The 24,361-nt window shown below is 39.9% G+C and overlaps 2 protein-coding genes across 4 annotated transcripts in view; one reads left to right on the forward strand and one right to left on the reverse strand.

Moving 5' to 3' along the window:
* Positions 1-3,762, forward strand: part of IRAK4 (interleukin 1 receptor associated kinase 4) — a 22,482-nt gene extending 18,720 nt beyond the window's left edge. For 2 of the 3 annotated variants that reach the window (XM_050936272.1, XM_050936274.1), the window contains exons 11-12: positions 1,786-1,944; positions 2,034-3,762. In XM_050936272.1, coding sequence (XP_050792229.1) covers positions 1,786-1,944; positions 2,034-2,066 — 192 coding nt within the window. In that variant the 3' untranslated portion in view covers positions 2,067-3,762. Of the gene's footprint in view, positions 1-1,159; positions 1,205-1,644; positions 1,697-1,785; positions 1,945-2,033 lie in introns of those variants that run through there. The other variant, XM_050936273.1, reaches the window with a different exon arrangement.
* A 5,137-nt stretch (positions 3,763-8,899) lies between these two features.
* The window catches only part of TWF1 (twinfilin actin binding protein 1), a 41,721-nt gene continuing 26,259 nt past the window's right edge, over positions 8,900-24,361 (reverse strand). The window contains exons 5-9 of the mRNA XM_050936415.1: positions 19,184-19,288; positions 17,151-17,276; positions 16,812-16,962; positions 16,239-16,360; positions 8,900-13,686 (exon numbers count right to left, since the gene is read on the reverse strand). Coding sequence (XP_050792372.1) covers positions 13,516-13,686; positions 16,239-16,360; positions 16,812-16,962; positions 17,151-17,276; positions 19,184-19,288 — 675 coding nt within the window. The 3' untranslated portion in view covers positions 8,900-13,515. The remainder of the gene's footprint in view (positions 13,687-16,238; positions 16,361-16,811; positions 16,963-17,150; positions 17,277-19,183; positions 19,289-24,361) is intronic.

Consider the following 24,361-nt stretch of genomic DNA (forward strand, 5'->3'; position numbering starts at 1 on the left):
ACCAGTCAAACTCCATCATGCATCTTTCACCATTTCCTGAAGTAAATTTACTTCATCTCATGGCAGCTATCACACCTTTTTTTTTGCAAACAGGAGAACTGGGGAACTCAGTAAGGGACTGTTGAGCCTTAACTGGGTAAAAGTTCACGGCTTGTGTTCCATCTAAAAGCAGAAAATTGCTTTACAACTTCTATTTAAAATGGAGTGTATACTGAAATAATTAACTTATACTAAGTTTGTATTAAAAGAACATAGGGATGCAACCCCATATTCCTGGTGTCTCTACATCTCCCTCTACCAAATGCTTCAGATGGAGTAAACAGATCAGGGCAATTATTGAATGATCCATCTCCTGTCATCCAGTCCCAGTTTCTTGCAGGGGGAGATGTAAACACACCCGGAGTATGGGGTTGCATCCCTGATGATCTTGGCGAATAGATCCATCAGTGGCTATCCACAACAAACTTATGTAATTCTTTTCTGAGCCCAGTTATTCTTTTGGCCATCACAACATCCCTTGGCAATGAGTTCCACAGGTTGACTGTGCATTGTGTGAGGAAGTACTTCCTTATGTTTTAATCCTGCTGCCTATTAATTTCATTGGTTGAATCCTGGTTCTTGTGTTATTTACTCCTTCACATAATACTTCCCTGTTCATTTCCTCCACACCTTTCATGATTTTATAGACCACTATCATATCCCCCCTTAGTTATCTCTTTTTTCCAAACTGAACATTCTCAGTCTTTTTAATCTCTGCTCAGATGGAAGCGTTCCATACGCCTAATCATTTTTGTTGCCCTTCTCTATACTTCTTCCAATTCAAATATATCTTTTCCCCAACATATTGTGTTCATCTATGTGTCTGATAATTTTCTTCTTTACTATAGTTTCAACCAATTTGCCTGGTACCGAAATTAGGTTTACCAGCCTGTAATTGCCCAGATCACCTCTGTAGTCCTTTATAAAAATTGGCTTTACATTAGCTACCCTCCAGTCATCTGGTATGGAGGCTGATTTAAGTGATAGGTTACATATCACAGTTAATAGTTGTGCAATTAAATATTGGATTTCTTTTGGAACTCTCGGGTGAAGAGGCCTGGTGACTTATTACTGTTTAGTTTATCAATTTGTTCCAAAACCTCTTTTATTGACCCTTCAGACTGGGACAGTTCTTCAGATTTGTCACCTAAAAAGAATGGCTCAGGCATGAGTATCTTCCTCACGTCTTCTGCAGTGAAGAGCAATGCAAAGAATTCATTTAGCTTCTCTACAATGGCCTTGTCTTCCTTGAGTGCTCCTTTCTCACCTTGTTTGTCCAATGGCCCCACTGGTCATTTGGCAGGCTTCCTGCTTCTGATGTACTTAAAAAAATTGCTGTTAGTTTTTATGTCTTTGTTGCTAGTTGCTCTTCAGATTCTTTTTTGGCTGCCTGCTTACATTTTTACACTTGCCAGAGATTATGCTCCTTTCTATTGTCTTCATTAGGAGTTGATTTCCAATTTTTAAAGGATGCCTTTTTGCCTGTAATTGGCTTTCCTACTCTGCTGTTTAGCCATGGTGGCTTTTTTTTGTTTGTTTGTTTTGTCCTTTACGTGTATGCACACATGCATGCACGTGTTTAAAGCTTGTGTCTTTTACCAGCAGAGATTGATCCAATAAAAGATATCACCTCACCCACCCTATCTCTCAGAAAAATGTAAAGTACTCACAAGTTTAAACTTCACTGCTCCTTTTACAAAGTTGTTCTATTCAAAACAGTTTTAACACTACCAAATTCTCTTACAGTTAAGTATCAAAGAAGAAATTGAAGATGAGGAAAAGACAATTGAAGATTATGTTGATGAAAAAATGAGTGATTGGGACACCATTTCCATTGACAAAATGTATTCAGTTGCTAGTCAGTGTCTGAATGAAAAAAAGAACAGGAGGCCAGACATTAAGATGGTACATAGATTTTCACTTTAAGGTTTGTTTAGCCAATATATATTGTGTTCTGGTAATGTAACTAATCCACATCTGCTCTACTTTTGCAGGTCCAGCAGCATCTACAAGAGATAATAGCCTGATATCTGTTTCTTACCAGTTTAGTGCTATTCCTGCATTCAAGGCTTTTGTGGCCTATACGTGCAATCTGTTGTTGGCCTTTCACCACTGTGCCACCAGGCAAGGAATTTTCTCAAAGACTTTATGCTTTAGTCATTTAAGGGAGTTGATGACTGATTAAAACAAAGGGTATCTTAAATCACTTCCATAAGACTTTCTTCAGTGGCCTTAGAAAACAAGAACGCAGAGGTTCTTTTTATGGCAACACATTGTGCTTCTGCCATACCATCGCCACTTTGTTTTCTAATTATATTTCCTGACTAGAATCCAGGCTTCTGTAGCTCCCTGGGTAACATATACCTGTTACAAGGAGACAGTGATAAACGAATTGACTGGTAAATTGCTTCTAAGCAGAAAGACTAGCTCTTTTTGGTTTCTACTTTGAAATGTTTTTGCTTAAACTGAAGAGGTCAGTCTATGTTGCTCTCAGCCAGAGTTCAGGTAACTTGCATTAATCTGTTGTTCCATGTGGTCATAGAGTCCAGAGTTCAAGACCAGAAGGGACCACCAGATCATCTAATTGGACCAGCTCTATATCACAGGCCAGCACCTGCACACAAAACCCAACAACCTAAATTAAATTAAAATAGTACAGCCCACGAGAGACTAAACTATTAAGTGCCACAGGCCAATGCCTAAGCCCTTGCAATGGCAGGGAAATGATTTAAGTGAGATATATAGCCAGATAATCCTGGCAAGTGACCCGCACCCACATGCTGCAGCAGAAGGTAACCCCCTGCCCCCAAGGTCACTGCCAATCTGACTGGGGGGAAATTCCTTCCAAGCCCCACGTATAGTGATCGTTACACCAGTTACATGTGAGCCAGAACCAGCTAGCCAAGCACCTGAGAGAGAGAGACTACTCAGTGTCAACTCAGAGCCCTAGTCCTCCCTGTCCAGTGTTTCATCTCCCGCTGTGGGCATCCCTGATGCTTTAGGAAAGACATCATTAAAAAAAATCCCTTCCTGACCCCTGCAGGTAGCCAGCTGAAACCCTGAAGCATGAGCTTTGAAGAATGTATGATATAAACTGGATGTGAACCCCAAGGCTGCTGAGCTCAGCCCCCCACCACCATAAGCAACCTTGTCATACAGTCACACCTGTTAATTTGTCCAGCTTTTTCTTAAAACTACATGATCTTAGTAATACCCATTTAAAATAAACTGAGCTACTTTACTCAATGCAAATTGAGAGTAGAGAACTGAGAATTGATAGATGTGGGTTCACTGAGTTTACTGACTCATATGACCTAATGACACGCCATTTAATCTCTATTCCTCAATTTTCCATTTAGGAAAAAGCTGTTTGACCTGTTTTTGTAGTATTCTGAGATCCTTGGAGAAAATGCTATATAAATGTAAAGTATCATTAATACAGTCATTTTGTAAGTTATCACTATAGTGCCATTTTACGACCAACTTGCATTGTCTTCACATCCAATAGCTGAGTTTAATATAAGAGCTTATATAGACTAAAATGACTTGTGTACTTGAAAGGTTTTATAATAAAAGAATATATAAATGTTGATGGACCAAACCACAGGCTAAAAATTGATCACTCCACAGTGAACGAATAACCTACATTGAGCTTGTATAAAAATGCTACTGTTTGTAAATAGAAGATATGAATTTCAAATAAACTTCCCTTTTCGCACCTACCATTCATTCAACTTTTTCTTGACAACTTATTGTGGATGGGAAAACAATTGAACAAAATGAAATCTATGCTTGTGATGGAACAAGAACAGTAGGATTTAGGGCACTTCAAATCAGAGTAGAGTAGATTTGATCTGTCTCCATTACAGGTGTGGTATGTGTCATTTTCAAATTGGTAATTATATTAGTAAACAAATCCCATACAGCTAATAAGTCCTAAAGTGCCTCTTCAAATAAATGGACTAACACATACATCTGAATACAAATTAACTTTAACATTGTTATGGTGGGTGACTTAAACTGAGCATAGGTTAAAGGGTTTTAACATGAGTCAGAATGAGCCATAATTGTTAATATACATTCTTACTGCTAGAATGTTAGGCAGCTTTGGGAAACAGTCACTTTATAACTGGTGCTAGAACTGGAGGTGTCTGAGGACCCTGAATGTAACTCAGGCTGATTGGGAAGAGGTTCCTGTTAAGAACTGAACTTTACAAAAATGAAGAATAGCAGATTGTGAAGACAAAAAGTAAAGAAGGCTATAAGAAGGCAGAAAAAGTCTCTTTGGGCACTTCTTGAGGAAACCTTCCTAGAACATACTTGCTCTTCCATATCCGCAGGAGCTTGCGTGCAGCCTTACTGCCCTCTAATGTATGAAATATCAGCTCTCAAGCATTTTTGCTTTGGTGGGTAGAGAAGTGAAGACATATCACTACTCATCAACAATGCAGTAGAACTATTTGACTTACCTGTCAAATGTGCATTTGTTCACCTATTCTATAGCATTAGTGGATCATTCATTTGTATGTGAGCAGCCAAGGATTTTTACATGTTTCTAGCTCACGATTTGTTTTTCAACCTTGGTGTGCTCTTTAGCTCCCACCTGGACCTTTGTTTTATGTCAGTACTTCAGTGACGACAGCACGTTGTTTCACGCCGTTATTGCAAACGATGGGTGATTTCTACTGTTCCATTTCATCAACTGAGTGGAGTCTGTATCTCCTGAGTGCACCTGACTGAGTTCTTCATTGTCTGGTGCAAAATGTTACTTAGAAGTCAAGCCATTTTCAAAAGAAAATGAAACAGTTGTAAACCTCAGCTTCTAAGTATTAACACGGCAGGAATGTGTCACTTAGGCCCGTTTATGGTAGAGCTTCTCCATTTTCAGAATAAAGATTCTAGAGTTTTCTTACAAAAGAGTCCTTAACTAAAGCAGCTTTAGAATAAAGGTTGACCCACAACTGTTCCCCCTCCTCAGACACTTGTGGACTTTGTTGGCTTTTATTATATGCAGGGGAATAGTGAGGCTACTTTACCTCTGTACACAGCATGGGTGAGTCTGATAATGGAATTCTGCATCCAGTTCTGGTGTTACTTTTTAAAATGTTATGTTGAAAAACTGAACTTGCCAAAAATAGCCCCACAAATTATTTGAGGGCTAGAGAAAATGCCTTACAGTGAGTGACTTAAACACTGATCAAATCACCTCTCAATCTTTTTGATAAACTAAACTGATTGAGCTCTTTAAGTACCTTTTTGTGGGGAGAGAATACCAGGTACTAAAGGGCTCTTTAGCAGAGAGAGTCAGAACCAGTGGCTGGAAGCTGATGACAGATATTCAAATTAGGCACAATTGTACAGTTTTTTGTTTGTTTTAACGGTGAGTTGCCGTTGGAACAAACTACCATTGGGAAGTGGTGGAGTCTCAATCTCATAGTGTCTTTAAATCATTCCATACTGGATGTTATGCTTTAAGCAAACCAAGTTATTTGGCTCAATACAGGGGTAACTGGGTGCAATTTAATGTCCCGTGAGATATAGGAGGTCAGACTAGATGATCTTAAACAGGATGAATAGGAACTGTGGGTTCTCTGCACTTCTGGAAAATGGGTCAAACGTTTCCAGCTCGACAAACACAGCCCACTTTTGAACATTTGGCTATGAACATTCTGGGCTTGGTACCACTTCCTATTCTCTGCCAGAGGAGCAGGAGGCAAGGCCATCTCTTTTTTGGGGGAGTAGGAATGCTGTATTGCGTGTCACATTCTAATGTGGCTCAAGAGATGGATAATCTACTATGGTTTTCTACATACAAAATGTAAGTGTGCTGAAAATGGAATAGAAAGGCTAAAACAAATTGGCCCGGCCTGCCAGGGTGCTTACCCTGAAGGGCTGTGTGCCAAAGTCTGCCAGTCTCTGCTCTAGTGCTTACTGTACCCAAACATGTATGCTTAAAGATTTATTTTTCAGTATTTGAGCCCATGCATCTGAGGCACTTCAGATCATGGTAGTTCAGGTGCTAGAAGACCATGTTTTGCAGAAAATATTTCACTGATTTAAAGTGAAATTTCACTGCCTCTGCCTGCCTCTCAAAGTAGAGATTAAGTGTAGCTCTTAGTATACATCTACACTATGAGTATGCTTACAATGCAATGAACACCCACAGCTGGCCAATGTCGGCTGACTCGGACTTGTGGGACTCTGGCTACAGGACTCTAAATTTGCAGTGTAGATGGCTGGGTCGGAGTCTAGGCTCTGGGATCCTCCCCATTGTGTGGTCCCAGAGCCCAGGCTCCAGCCTGAGCCCATACATCTGCATTGCAATTTGATAGTCCCATGAGCCCAAGTCAGCTGACACAGGCCAGATGCAGATGTTTTATTGCACTGTAGACATACCTTAGGATATCCCCATAGTGTAGGTGCAGCCTACACTGAAAAAGGGCTTTTTCTGTCTATGTAGGAACACCCTCTTCCCGGACAATATTAGCTATATCAACAGAAGCAGTCTTTTGTTGACTAGCTGTGTCTACATGGTGGGGGCAACAGTTAAACAAACCAAACCCCAGGTATAGACCATGCTCAGTTGACTGAAAGATTCTTCCATTGACCTAGCTAACCCTTCCCAGGGAGGTGGATTACTACACTGGTGGGAGAATCCCTGCTGTCAGCAGTAATGTAGCATGTCACTATCAACATCACAAAGCTAAGCTAGGTCTGGGGACTCTGAGCTCAGATGACCTGGTACTGGTATCAGCAATGCAGGCCCACTCTGGGCCAGAGGCCGTTAAAGAATGAAGTCCAACTCCAGATTGTACTATAAATGCAATTGCTGTTGTTCCTGCCTTGGAAAGGAGGCCAAGATGCCACACCTGATCGAGGACTGGCAGCGGGAGAAGGCAGCACACAGAGAAGGAGAAGGAGGCCAAAGCCCAGTGGGAGCGTCAACTGGCCGAGGCCCAGGAGCATTTTGGCCACAAGGTGGACTGCCACAGTGCCAAATTCCAGGAGATGGAGAAGAAACAGTGCAAGGAGCTTAAGCTGAGGAAGAAAAAGCTCAAGGAGGCGGCAAAGAAGAAAGCTGCTGCTGCCGCCGCTGACCCAGAACCTGTTCCTGTCTCAGCTGGGGTGGCTGAACTAGCCTAGGAGGGCACATGATCTAGGAGCCTCAGATTGGGTCACTGCTGGAGCCACAGTTGGCACTGAACTAAATTCTGTTCCCAGTGCATGCCAGACGGGGGCTGAGCAGGGAGCTAGTGGCTCAGGTCTGGAATGCCAATCATACTTCTCAGAGCAGCAAGTCACCACCACCAGTTACTCTAATTGGCGGGAGGGGGGAAAGTGCTGGGTCAGTGGGCATTGAACTTCAAGGTCAGCCCCAGTGCAGGAGCTGCTCCCTGGAGTGTGGCAGGGGGCATAGGCAGCCTCCCTCCCTGCATGTACACCCAGCCAGCTCAGCCTGGGTCCTTCAGCTACCCCTAGCTGGACTCTAATCTGTGCCTGGGCCACTTAATGGAGTTTGAGTAAGGCAGAGGGAGGTTATTGGAAGGTCCTGCTCGAAAGCCCCAGGCTCCCCCCCACTTCAGATTGGGAATGATATGTTGTGGGGGAGCTGGCATTACCCTACAGAGCTCCAGGGCTCCCAAGTGAATGCTGCTATTGCAGAGAGGGTGATGACTGCATGGTGACTGTATTAGCAATGTAACCACTAGGCTCCTTTCTCAGCCAGTTCTGCCCTAACAAGCCAGCGACCTGAGATCGCTGTACTTCGTATGTTGAAACAAAAGGCTCTGACCAGGAGGAGAAAGAAGGAAAAAAAAAAAAAAAAAAGGAAAAAAAAAAAAAAAGAGGAGGATGGTGGCAAAAGGATCAGTTCTTAATGGAAGTTCCAAACTTTTTTGTATATCAATGTTGTGATGATCTATAGATCATCACAATTTACTCATCCAAGACATGAGACTCAAATGAACAATGACAGGACCCATCATGTTTCTCATCCACTGGTACACAAATTCCTAAGAGGAAGTGGTGGAGTGGAAGAAGCCAATGGACAGGCCCTTCTCAGACCTGCTAGAAAACCCCTTCAAAGGCAGCCTCCTATCAAACTACCAGATAAGGGAGTTGTTCTAGGACTGCATGCGATAAGGATTCATTATACCACTTTTTCCTCCAACCTCACTTTAAACTCGCTTATCATTGACCTTTACCTCAGCCTTCTTTCTGGACACTTTCCTCTATTCTTATGTGCTACCTTCAAACTTCCCAAAAAGATTTCTCCCCAGTTGGTCAGAAAGGCAGTGTGATAGCAGGCCAGGACATGCTGACGATACCAGAGTTGTTCTCCCCTCAATCTGAATACTCCTCTCCTCAAGTTCTAAATTATTCTCATTTTAGGCCAAAATTCAGCTTGGCATTATCTAATCTCTTTATACTGTTTTATAACATGTGGTGTGTAATGAACATTAACTGAACTGCAATTGTTGAAGTATACCACAATGTATCTTGCATGGGTGCCAAGGTGGTAGTTATAAATTCAGATTTTTCTTTCAGAGTACAGTACACTGCTTTATAGTTTTAATTAAAATTCACAAGTTTCAGGTGTGAAAGGTACTGAGCTTTCCCCCACACTGAAGGCCTCTCTGCTGCTTTATAAAAGCAGCTTCCCACTGCTTCCTCAACCCTCTCACAGGCTGATACTCATCACTAGCAGCAACTGGAGGATTTTGTTTCCCATGAGCACATCTCTCCCCTAGCAATGTTTTTATTCTGTGCAGTGTCTAAACATATGTTGACAATTACATACTTATGCATGATGGCTTTGTAACGTGAGTTCTTGCTGAAAGATATTACAGAAAACCCCAGATAACACTGAACCAAAACTTCAGTTTTTATTGATAAACTAAAATTACAAAATAGACAGTAAGAAGAGGTTTAATTAACTGAAATGTTTGAAGGTGTTTTACATTCAATACATATGTACTGGGGGAAAGATTCCATAATCAGTATTTTAATCACTTTTAGATTTATCCAATGCCTACATAAAGCAAATGATATTAATAGCATGATTTGTTATACAGACCTCTAACACAAATTAACTTCTTAATTTAAAAATCTCATTTCCCCCAAATTTACCTTTTACCATATGGATGTTTCAAAAGTAATTTATCACCTGCTCGTCATCTATATTTTTTCTATTAACAAATCTACTAAATAAACTAGGGGATTTGAGTTATTCATTACATTACTAACATTCATTTGTTCTAGCAGCTACATCCTTCCCCATGTGCTTTATGAAGGCAAAAAGCATTTTAGAAAGGAGTCATTTAACCATCAAATGACCAGTAATATTTCAAGAAACAACAGTCCTGGCTTTTATTAATGCCCTTATTGTGTGCTGCTTCTAAGTGTTCACTGACAAGAAAGTATTAAGCAGATACTACTTAGTGCTTTTGTCTCTTGAACATATATGACAGAATAGATAATGTGGTGGGGTGAATACTTCAGCATGCATAGCATAAGGCCCCATTCAACTCCATTAGTGACTGGGGCTGCGTCCTATTCCAAGAGACTATTTTACCATAAGCACAGGCTTTGTCTTTCTGGGTTGGAGTGTGGAGGGAAAGTGCAGTAACACTCCACGTTGCACGTTGGTTGTATATCGGCAAAGACTACACAGCGCTTGTTAGCCAGCAGTTGACATGAAATTTTTTTTTAACAGGCTGCAGTCTGACATGTTCTGGCTTTGGATGGGTTCCAGAACAGCCCATTAGGTGATAGTGACAGGGAGCTCATAAGCCCCTACATCAGCAGTCTGATGATTAAGCAATGGGGACAACAGTCTCTCCTACCTACTCTGTAGGGTAAGTGGAGAAGCCAATTCTCCTCCACACTCTGAGGCACCACTGAAGACCTACTCCTGACATAGGGCTGATAGTTTCACGGTAACCCATATCACCCCCTCCATGGTCCCTTGAGAGCACCCAACTTTTCTCCCTACTGCCCCAGGGGGGTTAAGCCTGCACAGCTGCCTGCCTTACACTGTGGTATCCCTAGCAAGCCAGTCTGCCTAAAGGCCCACGGCTCTGCTATACTTTCTCTCCAAAGGCTATGAACAGCATATTGCCAACTATTACCAGTTACTGCACAATCTTTCTAAGCAAGCACATTTATTCTTAAGGTAAAAGCATTACAGTAAAACATGAAAACCCAAGTTCCTATATAGGTGCTAAAAGCTTAGCAGAGGTCACCCATCAGTCTTATCGGGCCCTAGTAGGCCAAAATCTTTTCAACCCTCCTGCAAAGGTTGGAGCCCTTGGACAGATGGTCCTATCTAGTTGCTGGAACAGAAAGAAGTCCCCAAGTCAGTTTAAACCAGGGCTTTTTATTTCAAAAGCACTTTCTTTGGCTGTTGGTTTCTGGGAAGACCCAGTTTGAACCAGGGTCCAAACCAGTTTGAACCAAACCTTGTGAGGGATGGTACCTCTCTGGAGGTGTTTACAACCTGAGTGATTCAACTTAATCACCTCCTACTGTTTTCAATTCCTAGCAGAACTGTGGCAACCTTCCTCCCTTGGAGTCGCATACAATTCCTGGCCCAGCAAGTGTTACACTGATCACTCATACACTTCACACAAAATGGTCCCCACAGATATTGCATGCAGTTGTAATATGTGTCACAAGGGCTATACAAAATTTTCTACAGACCTACACCTCAGGACTAGAGGGCACAGAAAGGGCCTACACAGGGTATTTTGTGGCACAAGAGAACATTCATTTTGCTAGTTCTCCTCCAGGTCTATAATTCCTTGACAAAACTGGAGAGGAGTTGGGTTTTTCTGCCCTTTTGCAGCAGCTCCCCTGGATAGGCTGCAGTAATGGCACTATAGCTCCAGACTTCAGCAAGTTGTATGGATCAGCAGATCACACATGTTCTATTTGACTGAGTCCCAAGATTACGAGAGCTAATTTTATTATTTTCCTTTTAAAGTTACATTTAAAACAAAAACTTAAATTTCATCCCAAGCAATATTTCTAACCTTCAACCAGTGAGTAGTGCAGTGTAGTAATACTACCTACAAATATCCAACTAGACTTGACCATTTCATAACCAAAAACCATAAGACCTAAAATATGAAAGCCTTTAATATTCCCACTTCAAAGTAAAAGTTTAATTGCACAAGTCAACTGAGCCACAAGTACAGGGCTGATAAAATTCCTGACAGAGAAACAGTGAGAAAAACTGTTGAAGAATGTTTCTAAAAAGTTTCTTCTGCAGCAGTGCTTTTTAATCACGAGGGTCTAACTTCACATTTTTTTAAAATGGAGTTGAGAGCACTAAGTAGCTCCTGATTCAGTTATTTTAAATAAACACATAGCAATTTTATAGTGGTTTGTTCAATGTACTACACAGACATTATGTTGTTAAGCTAAAACATGAGACATACCTGATAGGTGCAGGGAAGAGAGGGGGAAAAAATCTGTGGGAGAACAAACCTCTTTGCCCTACAAGAGGGCAAAAGAGACAAAGGAGGAAGATCAGAGCAGTGAGGGGATGGAAGGAGATTAACTGAGGATCAGAGAAATATATTGAACAGCACTGATACAATATATGCAATTTTTAAAAATAGCTGAAATGTAAATTTTTATTGCAGTATAAAATAGACTTAAAAGTCTCTGTCGTTGTTTTCAGATTGTTCAGTGCAGTCTTAACAGATTGGGTAACAAAACATTTTTAATAATGGAAATAATCGGAGGAGCTAAAGTAAATGACACCAGGAAGTATTACTGCTAATGCATTATCTCCCCAGAAAATGAGATTAAAATACATCTCCCACGAAGCAAGCACAATTGTGATGTTGCCATCTGTTAATGTACATGCCCAACACCTAGGATGTATTATGAAATGACCGAAGACCTGCAAACACTTCATATTTAGATCTTTTAAAAAACCTAAGTCCCATTAGAACTGGGATCCTCAAACTGGGGGTCGTGACTCCTCAGGGGATTGTGAGGTTATTACATGGGGGGGGTCACCAGCTGTCAGCCTCCACCCACAATACTGCTTCTCCTCCAGCATTTATAATAGTGTTAAACATAAAAATGTGTTTTTAATTTATAAGGAGGGTCACAATCAGGCATGCTGTGTGAAAGGGGTCAGCAATGCAAGTTTGAGAACCACTGCATTATTAGGAATATACTTTGACTACTGGATCATTTGTCACATTTAAGCAAATTTTAATTATTTAAGCTCATCCAGAACTTAACTGACATATCTAATACTTGATTTTCTTACCTACTTATTCTGAAATGTGTATTTTTGCTATTCCTATTGAACAGATTAGATCTACTTAAAGCAAATTGAGACTCTCCTTTTCTTATTTTAGTAGCTGATTTAGAAAAACAATAAAAGAACTAAAGTGAAAGCTATTAAGGTTCTGCCAGCAGTTTTTTTTAAAAACAAGTTGAATGTTCTGAAATTAAACAGCATTTACAAATCCAAGGAAAAAAGCTGCCTTCATAATGTATTTATTATATTGCAGCAGAAACGGCAAATGCATTGGAAAACCATTTGTAATCAATTTGTTTTCTCTCAAGAACTGATTCAGTATCATGAAGCCTTTTACTAAGCATAAACAATTTTGCATCAGAGTGTACAGGTAATATAGTTTAACAGAATGATTTAGAAACATTTTAGTATAGTGATTTTAGAGCAGCTCCATAATTGACTGAATGCACTGACTTATGCAAATTTGTAGTGTTTTACTTGATCATACAGTACATAACAGTTTAAGGATGGTATAAACGTATGAATAATTCTAGTGCTTTCAGTGTCAGATTTCGTTAAATGACAGTTCCACAAAACTAGAAGTTAATTTCAAGCAGCAAAATCTCTGTGTGAAAAATAATCTAGCTATTCCTGAATATTTGCATCAGGTAGATTAGTTTCAGTCAGCTTCTCTATTCTGAGACAGATATTACATACAATAAAATGTTTTCCTTCATGATGGCTGCAAGGAAAAAAAGTATGTCTTTATTTGGAACACTGCTACAGAATTCACTCCTGCAAATCTTTACTCAAAGGAGTACTCTCATTAGCTTCAGTGGGCTCCTCGTGTGAGAAAATGTTTGCAAATCTAGCCCCACAGTGACAGTTAACCCAATAGTAAGAACTGACTGCAGATTACATAGAATCAATATTCAGTACAGAGATCAGGAGTTCATTATAAAGTGTATAGCTATTAAATAATTAAAAATAAAGCACTACTAGTTTTGTAATCCTTTTCTAGTTCTGAACTGATTAACAACTCTTCCACACTATATGGACAATATAAACTCTAAAATGGCAGAGCCAGATAAGTGCTATGGAAAAACAAGGCTTATTTCTAGCATATATCAGTGTGGAATGATTTCAGTTCATTACTAAAAATTGGAATTTTTCATCTCATTGTAATCTATTATTACCAGTGCAAGTAATAGATTTTAATCAGTGGGCGTTTCAGCATCTGCAGGACCCCTAATTAGTCTTCGGATTCCCCTTTTTCCCGCAGGACCTTTAGGCTTGGCAAAATTTTGTTTGTGTGCATGATGTTTTGGATGAACCTCTTCGTAAAGGAAGTCAGGAGTTAACTCATCACCATTATCTATTTCAATCTGCCAAGGAGAATAAGAGACAGTTAAATGTATTTCATAATTTTGACTAACAACTTGTGAAAGAGTTTATATTTACTGAAGCACTACAACTATATTCAAACAAACATAAGCAAGGAAGTTTAGAGTTCAAGGTGAAATGGTGACCCTTAATTCATTTGTGTATAACACCCTCTACATATCTGAACATACTTACATTTGTTTTTGAGTTTGTCAGACCCTTATTGGTATGCAGTTTTTGTGGTTTAGCTTCCCAATTTGTTTTTCAGGAGTATAACACAAATGTGCAATATGTATCTCATGTTGGAAGAAACTCCTTCAAACCTCATGTTCTATCACAACCTTTCAACTTTTAGTAGAAAAACTTAATCATTTTACCTATTAAAAAAGTGTTCTAAAAATAATATTTGTAAAGGCAACCAATATGCATATTGCTTTCCCTGCACAGAGAATAAAATGGACCTGAATGATCTGCAGCCTAATACAGCCCAACCCAGTGTAACTATTCAGACAAGAAAGAAATTATAATTAATTAAAATCTTTATCTATAAACGTGTCAAAACAAAGCCCTGCCTGGAAGAAAACTATTGTTCTCAAGCCAAAATCCACTGGTTTTATTGTATGAATTTACATCTCTGAAAAATTATTTGACCCTGTACCACTGAGCATTTAGAATTTCCCGGCATCCCAACCAGGGCCAGTAATAGATCCATCAGCAACTACTTTGCAGCAAGAAGTGAAATAAGTCCTCAGGAATACTTTTCCTAGTCATTTCAAAAGGTCATTTCATGCCGTTATTTAATTTTAAAGAAAGGGGAGCATATTGACCTATATCTAAGAAACATGTATATACAAAGTTATTTTTGACATAGCTTCAATAGATGAACATTGCAATGAAAGAGAATCTCTAATTGCTATTAATCCTGCCATGATTTTAATACTGAAATGTGATCCACACAAACAAAATTTAAAAGCTCTCCCCTATTTGTAGCATCTGCAGTTTAAGAACATGACCTGATGTACTGCGGTCCTTGAAGGGCCCCATTAAATATTATCAGTTCTTGAGTTTAGAAGCAATTTTTTCTATATGGTAATACATGACTGGAATTCTTTACAAGAGAAGACATGCACTTATTTACAAATCCTAGTTTACACTAATTAAGGTGCTTAAAGATAGCAATTAAAGTTACAGGGTCAATGCCTAAAATTAATTGGTTTTGAAAGTGTAATTTTTGTTATCATGAAAGTACAACTTACGAATGTAGATTTTTTTTTTTTTAAACAAAGCTGCACTCAAACACAAAACAATACTTTAGAGCCTACAAATGGAAGCATGAAGGAGCATGTGAATGTTTAGCATATCTGGCACATAAATATCTTCCAACACCAGCTATAACACTGCCATGCAAACACCTGTTTCACTTTCAGGTGACACTGTAAATAAGAATTGGGCAGCACTATCTGTTGTAAATGTAAACAAACTTGTTTGTCTTAGTGACTGGCTGAACAAGTAGTAGGACTGAGTGGACTAGTATGAAGTGAATTGAAATACATTTTCTTTTGTTTATCTTTTTTACAGTGCAAATATTTGTAATAAAAATAATATAAAGTGAGCACTGTACACTTTGTATTCTGTGTTGTAATTGAAATCAATATATTTGAAAATGTAGAAAAAGTTGCAAAATATTTATAATAAATTTAAATTGGTATTCTATTATGGTTTAATAGGGCATTAAAAACTACGATTAATTGCAACTTTTTTTTTAAATCTAGTTAATTTGTTTTGTGTTAATTGCATGCATTAACTACGATTAATTGACAGCCCTAAAAATTTTGCCTGACCTCATAAACATTGTTAGCCAATGCATACAGGCTACACTCACATATTAATAGGCATTATACACATGGTATATTATATTAAGTGTTGGGTAATCATAAATTGTATTATGCCTTCTCTTGATCGCTTAAGTATTCCACAATACCACGTAAAAGTACAAGTCAACATCTTGCATAGGCAAATGGGAAAACTGTCAAAGGTAAGATATGTAAATATTCTACCCTGGTAGAGGTAGGGGAGTGCCTTCATGGCCCAAATAGTTTGGAATGCAGTGTTCGAAACCAAGAGATAAGAGGAGTATACCATGGTACCAGTAAAACAAGGTAATTGGGAAAAATTTAGTCCTAAGGGTGACATATATAGTGCTTCTTACTTGTAAACAGGTCTAATATAAACAGAGATAGTTTTGGGGGTGTATTTTGGGATCAAAATTCCGTGTAATGTTAACTGAACACACAGTGAGAACCTGCTTCCCAGAAGGACTGGTGATGTATTAAACTTCCTTTCTGGTACCATATTGTTTTCTTTATAGACAATAAATTGGCTCAGCTTGGTTATTTGGTCTCAAACATTTTTAATATTGACATACAAGTGTAGTCAAAATTAAATGGTTATACATTAACCAACAAAATTCAGCTATACAGAAGATAAAACTCAAGATAAAGGAAATTAATGTTCTTCCTTCACTGCACAGATATGGGACCTCTAATATGCTTACCTTTCTAATTATCTGCATCCACAGTTGTCTTTCTACAATTTCTAACAGTGGGTTCTTGCAGCTAGAATATAGCATCCGTTCTCGAATACTGCACGTATACCCAGGCATAGAGTAGATAAATACTGCAGAATGAAAATGGTGTTAGAACCATTGCCTTTAAATCATGACTTGTGACAGATATTTAATCAAAATATTCTACAAAGTCTGAAGGGGAAGAAATAACAGCACTATGCTTCTTCAGTTACAATGTAAACGTATAAGTGACCAATGAATGGAAATATATTGGCCAATATTTTCAATTGAACAATGGTTTTGGGTGCCCAACTGGAGACACTCTAAAAAGTGCTTGATTTTCAGAGTGTGCTCAGCACTTTCCAAAAATCAGGCCTTCTTAAGCGGTTTCAAAGTCTAATGCCCAAAGGACATTGAAAATCAGTGGCCACTTTTGAAAGCCTTGACCACTGAAACTATGCGGCAAATTTTATCATTTACATACCAACTTTTCCATCTCAAGATTACTTCTAAGTTATATGAAATGAACAAATGAAATTTCATATATAGGAATTCTCATACCTATGGATTCCAAGTAATCTCCTTCATGGGAATGCTTGTAAAGGAAAAAATGATAGCGTGCAGAATCCTTTGGAATCCTGTTTGGCAAATCCTTAAGTTCAGTATGGAGTGTGTTGGCCAAAACAATAGTTTCATTTTTTATATCAATTTGCTGTTAAACAAACACAAGTTAGAGCAGATAAAGAGAGCAGCATAGCCAGAGAACCTGATATGAGAAAACAGATCATTTAGAATCCTATTCTGAATTAAACACTTGCAGTACATGTTCATACATGCACAATTTAAACTACTGCATAATTGTATTCTGTAAAATAATTAAATGCAATAGTTTGTACTTGCCAGTTGCACGTAGTTGAGCTGTTTATTTTTCAGTTTTTCCAAAGCCTGAATAGCTTCCTTAGCCAAAGGGAATGCTACTCCTTGCAGTGTCTGATGCTTGGTATCTACACCGACTTCCACTTGTACCTGGAATTAATAGAAATCAGTTTATTTATAATCTAAAATCTTCAAAGTATTCACACAGATTTTAGTCTCACAGTAAGTACTATTTCATTCTGCATTTGGTGAGTAACAGATATTTTAAAAAATGACTAAAATGGCTTTGCCTTACTCAACAGATCTGTTCCTTTTTTGTTTATAGAATCACATCTGCTTACTTTTCTTAAAAACAAAAACAAATCTGTTTTTTATATCATTCTCCCATAACTCTAAATTCTTGGCAGTGCTAAAATATCAAGAGAATAATTAGTTAAGTTGCAATTTCAGAATCTTTAATACTGATGATTATGTATAAAACAGAAAGAAAAACAGCCTGACTTTCATATTCCAGGTGGAATCCTAGTGCTGTCTGGCAGTTAGAAAAAACATATATTTTTTTGTAAACTTAGCAAATTTGATATGGAACTCATCAAAAGCCTACAAATATGGAAACCAATTATATCACTTAGAGTCACTTTTCAGAGAAGAACTATTGTCCACATGTGCAATGTTCATAAAATGAACTTTGTGCTCTGTATTTTATTTTCCAAATCTAACTGATCAGAATTTATCTCAGCAGCTTATTTATATATAGACTGTATCTTCCAAAGCCACACAAGCATTTTCCTGTAGCTGATTTATGTTCATCATCATCACTGAAGTACAACATTAAAAGGGCTAGACTTGAATCGAAATAAACCCAAGATGTTAATATTAAAATCAAAAAGTGAAGTTAATGCAACATTAAAGTTTAAAAATCTAAAATCATACAAAACAGGAAATGAAAAGATTAAGATATTTGGAGCAATGCTAAATCACACTGCACATATTATGTGTGTTAAAGTATACATTTAAATCCCAGCTAGTAACAGAAAATATGACATTCTTTGTGCTTTGGCTCGGCAAGCCAGTCAGTTGACCAGTCAAGTAATGTCAGTTGACTGCAGTCAAACTGTCAAATATTCCAGCAAGAATGTCCTGATGTAGGCAGCAGGCTCTGTTAGAAAACCTACTTAGAAGTCTTGATCATTCACTACCTGCTAATTTCACCTATTGCGGGGGGGAAAAGGAGAACTAACTGAAAGCTGAGCCTCATGATTGGTTCGTATGGTCAAGTATGTACGTATAGCTTTATTTGTATTTCAGACCATCAATGTACATAGTGGTTTACAGACCACATTAAACAAGTTAAAAGACACCGTTCCCTGCCTTGAAGAGCTTGCAGTCTAAACTGACTAGACAAACATACAGAAATCAACTCAGAAGGGAGCAGGAAAGGGAATGGAGGCTTAATGGCCATTAAACCTCCTCTCCCAACACAAAGAAAACAGATGGACAACCATTAAACTGCTTAACGAGTTGGACTGCTGCCTACTAAGCATATGTGCATTTAAAAATGACTTTTTATATTTGCTGTGTGTTTTATTTATTGATTCTTTTCTTTTGTAACCGTTTAGTCTTGAATAACGTTCACATTTAAATGCTAACCTAACATTACCAAAAGAGGTGATATGATTATTCTTTCATTTGTTGTAATTTTCTTTTCATTCTGTTTCATGTTTTTCCAAGCTAACTTCCAATTAGGTTACTTTATTTTTTTTGTAATTGGGCACAAGTATCTATCTAAGGCTAAGTCTTATTCTCTTTTGTTACTGTGCTAATAAGTTAGTACTTGAAAATACTGGATCATTTTTGACATTATTTGACCAGTCAATTGGCCAATTATTGTTTGGACTGGCCAAATGCCCAACCCTGTTTGTGTGTCCCTGTCCCACCCTGTAGGCTTTCTGAAAACTTCTGACTGGTTTGCTTCTCTCCTCCTGCAAGCTTCTTCCTACAATAGTTCAGGAATTCTCCACTCATCCCCCTGCCTGTCTTCCCAGACAATGTAGTACCTCATTAATCTTAATTTGCCGAAGTTCCTCTTCTGCTGCAGTCAGAGGGGCAGGGGAGGACTGTGATATCAAGTATTTCTGGTATCCATTCAACGAAACATCATCCTGAAAACACAGAATCAGTATTTGGCATCAATGATTCTTCAGTTAAAGTTTTCTTCGAAGATACTTAATACTCGGAAGGAAGAAAGGGAAAGAACAGTTAATTCACTTTACAGTATCTGTGGTTCTTTGGTATGTTTAGTCTGTGTGGATCCCACTCTAAGTGTGCATTCACCTCATGAATGAGAGATCAAAATCTTTGAGTCTTTTTGGGCCCTGCATATCCTCATGGCCCGAGCCATCCCTTAGTTCCTCACTAATCCTGAATCACAACTAGGGAAGACTGAAGAAGCAGATATAGAGTGATTTGTGGGATCCACATGGACAGAACATCTTGAAGAACCACAGTTATTGCTGAGAAGTAACAATTCTTTCTTTGAGTATTTGTCCACATGGATCCCTCTCTAGGTTAACAGCTAACAGTACCCTGTGTGGAAAATGGAATCAAAAGGTCCTAGCTGTCACTAACTATGATTGTAACACTGCCTTCTCAAATTTGGCATCTGATCTCAAGTCCAGGTCAAAGGCATGATCACAGAGTCAGAATTTAAGGCCAGAAGGGACTACTAGGTCATGCAGTCCAGTGGTTCTCAACCTGCAGCCCAATCAGCACACAGATGCAGCCCATGTGACATTCTCAGGGCCATACAGACAGTATTGGATGTGGCCCAAAATGGCAAATAGGTTGAGAACCACTGTGGTCTGACCTCCCATATATCAATCACCACACAGCACCCACATACTAAATCCAACAACTGAAATTAACCAAACAATTACAGCCCACAGGAGACTAGACTTTTATGTGCTACAGCCAGAGAATAAGAAGGACTCAGATATACCAGTGCTCGAGGCCCTTGCAATGGCAAGGAAATGATTATGTGAGATGTACACATATAATCCTGACAAGTGACCTGCTCCCACATGAGAAATTTAAACAAACAAACAAACAAAACCCAACAACCAAGGTTGCTCTCAATCTGACCTGGGTGAAAATTCCTTCCTCACCCCATATATGGTGATTAGCTAGACCCTGGATATGTGAGGAAGAATGAGCCAGCAAATCACCTGAGAGAGAGAATGCTCGGTGCCACCCAAGAGCTTTGGCCCACCCCATCCAGTGTCCCATCTCCAGTTGTGGACATCCCTGATGCTTCAGAGAAAGGAGATTAAAAAAAAACACACCACCTTCAAAAATACACATATGGGGAAAAATTCATTCTGGTCTTTATCTAACCAATCCCATCATACAAACTGCACTCATAAATTTGTCCAACTCGCTCTTAAAACTAATTAAGTTGTTTGCCCCACAACTCCTATTGGGAGGCTGTTCCAGAACCTGACCCCTCTGATAGTTCGAAACCTTCTTTTAATTCCAGCCTGATATTGTTCATGGCCAGTTTACATCCCTTTTTTTCTTGTACCAACATTATCCTTTAACTTAAATCGCTTTTCAACCCTTCCTGGTATTTACCCCCCTAACGTGTTTATACAGGGCAATCGTATCCTCTCTCCACCTTCTTTCTGCAAGACTACACAAGCAATCTCTTCCACTTTTCTCTCATAAAATAGGCCCTCCAGCCCCCGGATCATCCTTATAGCTCTTCACTGCAGTTGTTCCAGTTTAAATGCATCTTTCTTGAACATGGATGATCAGAACTGTACATAGTATTCCAAACGAGGTCTTCCCAATGCCTTGTACTTCTCTATCTTGCCCCAAGCGGCTTCCTGAGGAAGAGCTCTGTGTGGCTTGAAAGTTTGTCTCTCTCGCCAACCAGATGTTAGTTCAATAAAAGATATTACCTCACCCACCATGTCTCTCTAATATCCTGCAACCTACATGGCTACAACTACACTACCTTCCAGATGTCAGATATGGGAATATTCCCATAAATATGCAAAGGAGGCAGCCTGAGCTCTGGTTGACTGAATTTTGATATTTGGGGAATGAGGTACGCCTGCCATGAGGGAACAGACTGAAATACACTGCATAATAGGGATGTAACCTTAAAATTATATCCTTTAACTCACTAAAGGGAGAGGGGCCAGGGCTGCTCCAGCTGGCCCAGGGTGCGGCCAGGGCCACTCCTGCCAGCACGCAGACGGTTAAGGTCGGTTAATGGTAAGCCTAACGCTTACCGGTTAATATTTTACATCCCTACTGCATAATCCATTTAAATAATCTCTGAGAAGATAAGGACTGTCCCGAAACATTATTATTTAGTGCGATAAAAGATATGAAGCTTATCTAAAGGGCTTTCTTTGTACTATTTAGGTAACATAGCAGGGCCCTAGCAACATCTACGGTGGGGAGTTTCTTTTCCACTGGAGTGGAATGGGGTTTAAGAATGATTCCCCCAGTTTTCTATCAACTGGGTTAAATGGAAACATGGGAACTACTTTGGGAATACATTTAAGATGAAGTCTCAACACCAGCCTTATACTGATTGAATATGCTATGAGGAGGGTTGGCCATGAGGGCTTGGAGTTCACGAACTCTTCCAGATTATATAAAGGCCCCGAAAAGGCCATCTGGAGAGTAAAGTGGTGAAGAGAGCAATCACTGAGAGGTCCAAATGGGTTGGGGGGGCTCCACGAGACTCACAAGTACAATACGAGATCTCAAAAACAAGAGCACTCCCTGAGTGGAGGGAAAGTTAATTTTACACATTTATTTCTCTCCTCAGAAAGAAAATGTAACGTTAACCCTTTAAAAAACATCTAGAAATAGTATGATGGAAGAATACGGAGTATGACTGAACCAGAGGCTCAAGATGGGTGAGATGTTATTTTTTATTGGACCAGCTTGCGTTGGTACAGTAAACTTTTGAACCAGAGGCTGGCATGCTGAAATTGCTGCAAGGTGTCTCCTGATGAAAGTGATGGAGAACCCAGAGTTTCAGGTACAGAATATAATCAAAATCTTGGGGATACGGCTCTCCGAAGGGTCACAGCTCTGCGAAGATTGAGAATCATTTCCATTCTGAGGATTGAGTTCCCCTTATGGAGGGCTTCCTGCTCTGTAGCAAGATTTCTCATACCTACATCAAACAATCTCTCAGTAGCACTTAGCCAGCCAACTTCCAGGCTGTTAGAAGTAATGGTTTCAGGTCTGAACGTAGAATTTGGCTGATTTCTGTGATATGTCAAGTCTGCAAATGTATTTTAGGCTGAGTTGCTGAATTAGGTCAGCCAGCCAGAACTGTCTGGATGACTAAAAAGCTATTAGGCCTGTCTGATTTTTATCACCACTCTGGGTATGAGAGGAATTGGAGGAAGTGCATACAGGAGACCTTGATTCCTGCTGGTGTGCTGAGACTACTGCCTAACATAGTGAAAAATATTACAAGGATGGCCAAACTAACTGACCCTCTGAGCTTCATACGCCAATCGTCAGAAATTCAAGAGTGGAAGTGTGCCTGCCAGGACTCAAGGCTTCGGCCCATGGGGGGCCCCTCCCCACTGGTCAGAAGCCAGAAGTGATGCGCTAGCCCTGTTTGGTCACATAGTACCATCACATCCCAATCCACAGCAAGCTGGGAGCTGCTCCCATGAGATGAGACCGTGACAAATAGCTGGGAGCTGCAGACAGAGCTGCTGCTTTTGCTGCTGTCTCTCCTCACAGAGCTAAAGCAACAGCCCCTTTGTGCAGCTCCCAGCGGTTTGCTACTGCTTTTCCACATGGAGCTAACACCTGGGAGCTGCAGAGAGTGGCGGCTGAGCGTAAGGTGGGGGGCATGACTCAAGCTCTTGGGGGAACCCTTTACATTGTGCCCCCTCCAGTCATTTCTGGCAGAAGCGCCTACGCTCACCATCCCGCCGCAGGGGTGAAGCCCTGAGCTCCACACCCCGAGTCTGGTAGGAGGAGAATGGGGGGGGCCCTCCATGAGCCACACTTTAACTGTAAAAGAGCCATGTGCAGCTCATGAGCCATGGTTTGGCCACCCCTGCAATACTGTCTCATTGTTTTCTTGTACTGCTCCATCTGTCTGGTATTCTTCTGTTGTCTCTCGTCTTATAATTAGATTGTCAGCTCTCTGAGGAAGAGAGCATCTTCTTGTTCTGTACAGCGCCTAGCACAAGGGGTCCTGATCCATGACTAGAGCTCCTAGGCACTACGGTAATACAATACATTATAATCTTGCCGAGGTCCTGAACTCATGCCCCACCTGGCAGGAAAATACTTGGCACTTTGTGTTCTCTGTGATGAGAGCACGAATGAGAGGTGATGAATGAATCTCTTGTTTTTTCACATAATGTGATGGATTAATACAGACTTGTGCAGACATTACACTAAAACGACAAACTCAGTTTTGTTTTGTGAATGCTATTTTGAGTGTAAAACTGTTCTTTACCTTCACCTTGGCTCTGCAGTCTCAATCTTAAACTGAAAACCTCAGGTATCAGAAGAAATTCCTGCACCTAGCAGAGGGCTAGTAATGAAAACTGAGCAAGCGTGGTTAACCTGGATGATCTTCCATTCAAATGAAAGAACCTTAAAACTATGAGCTGCCTACTGCCCAGAAGAACCACGGCTCCCACGAGGGCTAACCAAGCAGTGGATCCCCTGTTAAGGCACTTGAAGTCACTCTGGAGAGTCATCTGACTAAATCCTTATAAAAGGAGGCTCTCTCTCTGGCCATTTTACAAAGAAAAACCATAAACAGAAATAGGAAGTAAAGCTGTGCAGCAAGACAAGACAAGGAGGCCATGGGACCCTGAAAGGATGGATCAAAACCCAAAAGGCTCTCGAAATGATGACAAAACTGAGGAAGATTTGTGTGCAGGTTTTTATTATTTTTCCACAGCTCCTGTGCTTTGTCTGTGAGTAAAGCATAACTGGTTTAGAAATTCCTGTGGAAAGTGTGTGTTACTTGCTTTGACTGACACGTAGTCCCCCAAAGGTGAAACAGTAATCCAGGGGGTCCATAGCTTCAGTGGGACTCTTGGAGCATACAAGAGCTGCTAGGGAGACTTTGGGACTGTTTCAGGCATAGTTTGGCATAGTTTCAGGGCCTAGGTAGTTGGACTGCAGTGTCCTCTCTCTCAGGAAGCAGTGTCAGACAGAGGGGACCTGCA

Source organism: Gopherus flavomarginatus, chromosome 1 (genome assembly GCF_025201925.1).
Source record: "Gopherus flavomarginatus isolate rGopFla2 chromosome 1, rGopFla2.mat.asm, whole genome shotgun sequence".
Taxonomy (NCBI): Eukaryota; Metazoa; Chordata; order Testudines; family Testudinidae; genus Gopherus; species Gopherus flavomarginatus.